At 43.8% G+C, this 2,888-nt stretch overlaps 1 protein-coding gene across 1 annotated transcript; it reads left to right on the top strand.

Moving 5' to 3' along the window:
• Nucleotides 1-296: 296 nt before the first annotated feature.
• Nucleotides 297-2,307, top strand: LOC124253171 (keratin, type II cuticular Hb6-like). The gene is made up of 4 exons (XM_046686887.1): nucleotides 297-353; nucleotides 1,276-1,350; nucleotides 1,682-1,754; nucleotides 1,860-2,307. Exons 1-4 carry the CDS (start codon nucleotides 297-299, stop codon nucleotides 2,024-2,026), a joined length of 372 nt encoding a protein of 123 aa, XP_046542843.1. The 3' UTR covers nucleotides 2,027-2,307.
• Nucleotides 2,308-2,888: the final 581 nt, after the last annotated feature.

The raw sequence follows: 2,888 nt of genomic DNA, 5'->3' as shown, positions 1-2,888 counted from the left end.
AATTAGCCCTATAACCAGCTTTTGATTCACTAATATTATGCACCTCACACCATACTTAAAGGTGGCTTTTCATAACAGACATTAATATCTTACAAGTGGAATCTATAAGTGAAATGCTTCTGTAATTCTTTAGATCATTTTTACAATCTCTTTGACCTATCTAACTCAATCACAATAACTTTTTGCCTCTCAGGCGAGATCATTATTTTTCACAAGGAGTGTTTATGCTGTCCCTATTCGCCTACAGTACCTGGTGAAGGCAAGTTGGGATGTAGGTAAATAGTGAAGTAGGCGAAATGAGAACCAACAAGCGAGCGGCATTCAAAATGTTATCAAAGTCATCACTGCCCGGAGTGAGTCGCTTACACCGGAATCACTTCTCTCGGTCGCGGCCAGGTGTGCTCAGCGATACGTTGTTTAGCCAATAGAAGCACGGCGCTACTCAGCGATACGTTGTTTAGCCAATAGAAGCGCGGCGCTACTCAGCGATACGTTGTTTAGGCCAATAGAAGCGCGGCGCTACTCAGCGATACGTTGTTTAGCCAATAGAAGCTCGGCGCTGCTCAGCGATACGTTGTTTAGCCAATAGAAGCGCGGCGCTGCTCAGCGATACGTTGTTTAGCCAATAGAAGCGCGGCGCTACTCAGCGATACGTTGTTTAGCCAATAGAAGCGCGGCGCTACTCAGCAATACGTTGTTTAGCCAATAGAAGCGCGGCGCTGCTCAGCGATACGTTGTTTAGCCAATAGAAGCTCGGCGCTGCCCAGCGATACGTTGTTTAGCCAATAGAAGCGCGGCGCTGCTCAGCGATACGTTGTTTAGCCAATAGAAGCGCGGCGCTGCTCAGCGATACGTTGTTTAGCCAATAGAAGCGCGGCGCTGCTCAGCGATACGTTGTTTAGCCAATAGAAGCGCGGCGCTCCTCAGCGGATCGACCAAGCAACGCCGGGGAAATTCATTTTACTGAACGAATGGTCAGGTGACATTTGGTCAAACTTCGTCTGTCCTGATCAATCGCAGAGGAAGGCTAGACAAGAAATGATGAATTTTATTTCATCCATCGTAGTAGTTGTGATTTTGGTTGACATGAGAGGATTATGCGTCCCCCGATGTTATCTAACCGAGGATGAGATGATTTGCCACGGGGATGGAAGTAGAAATCTGGTTGGTGGCCATACCCCAGGGTAGCGAGGGTGAAGGGAAGTGGATGGCAGAAACCGTTTAAAATCAGTGGAAGTGCCTTTCCTGACTTGACTTTTGTTTTTGTTGACGGAGAGCGACGTGCGCTGTTCGGAGATAAAACGCCCATCTCGAGTTCGAGTTGATCTGAATGGAGTAATTTGTCCTTCGGTAGGTATGATAAAATTATATACTATTGATGTGTGTATATTTAGGTGACCAGTCTAAACTAATGGTTATCGATAAATAGGTAGGAAGAGGAGGAATTTATTAAATATTGTTGCTTGTTCTAAAGAAATCAACGCTTACTTTAGAGGTAATGTCTGTTTTCACTGCATTGATTTGTGATTACTCACATTTATCTCAAACTAAATAGCATATATGTACATTTCTTTCATGTGATTCGGATTCTTCCGATCAAAGGGTAAAACTAAGCTAAACTTCCGATCAAAATAAATTCCTCAAGGTAATAAAACATTTTTTGTCTTATGCACTATTACAGACGTCCACCACCGTGACAACAACGCCACGAGAATCCATCACCGTCACGACGACTAATCGACAGATCACTTCAGGTGAGAAAATGTAATTTATACTCGTGTAACGCGCAATGCGTACATAAAATATTCACTTCTGCTCGTCTGTCATGTTTTACAAGAACTTATTTTTCTCCACCTCAGAAGTTGACAATGTCCGCGACAGTCGCCAAGAGGAAAAGACAGAGACGCAAGGATTCAACGAACGTTTTGCTGCTTTCATCGAGCAAGTGCGTTTCTTAGAGGCCCGCATCAAACACCTTTTTGACATGCTAGCGTCTATGGCGAATACTACTACCAGTAACATTTAAACTATTCGGTTTTCATGTAAATGGCTTACTAAAACGTATTGTCAGAAATGCTAGAAAAATGCATTTGGCTTTAATATTTTCATAAAGGCGATACATGTACTTTGTTGTCGATATATCAACTCGCCTATAGTCTACCTAATTATTATTTCAATCGATATGCACTCCCATGCATTTAATGGGCAATTTGTACTGGAGAGAATTTGGTACCAAAACAACAACTCAAGAGTTTAGCAATAGAAATCGGAAAAAACATTCACTTTAATTCTCTCTAATTAACAATCGAAACGGAGGATTGAGTTCAAACTTGACAGATATTTTCGAGAATCACATTTAGAGTTCACACAAACAAAATCACCAAAAATGGTACCATTAAGATACCTCAAAGTCAGTGTGTGGCCTCCATGGACATCGACGACGGCGTTGCGTCGTCTGTACATGGAATGAATTAGCCGGATGATGAAGGCCATAGGCACTTTGGTCCATACTCCAGGCTGTCCAGAGGTCATTCAGTCTTCTTTGAATCTCGCCCTAGTGGACTAAATTCCGGACTGAGTGCAGGGCATTGTAGGGTTTGGATGCCATGTTGTCTTAGGAAGTCCAATGCTGCTCTGGCAGTGTGGGCACGAGCGTTTTCTTGCTGGAAGATGTGATTCTGTGACGTCCAAAATGTGGTACTACGTGGGGTGTTATGACTTGGTCAATATAGCGAGCAGCTGTCTCGCCATTTCCTCGTCCTTGACCGAGATTCTCGAACACCACGGGGTCAACTCTCTGGTTCAAACCGATTGCACCCCACACCATGATGCCTGGGCCACCCCACGAGTCTCTTTCATCAATACACAAATTAAAAACCCGTTCCCCA

This window comes from Haliotis rubra, unplaced genomic scaffold (genome assembly GCF_003918875.1).
Source record: "Haliotis rubra isolate DU_JTF1 unplaced genomic scaffold, ASM391887v1 Scf534, whole genome shotgun sequence".
NCBI lineage: Eukaryota > Metazoa > Mollusca > Gastropoda > Lepetellida > Haliotidae > Haliotis > Haliotis rubra.
Note: the sequence above shows the minus strand (reverse complement) of the source record. Positions and strands in the feature narration are given on the sequence as shown.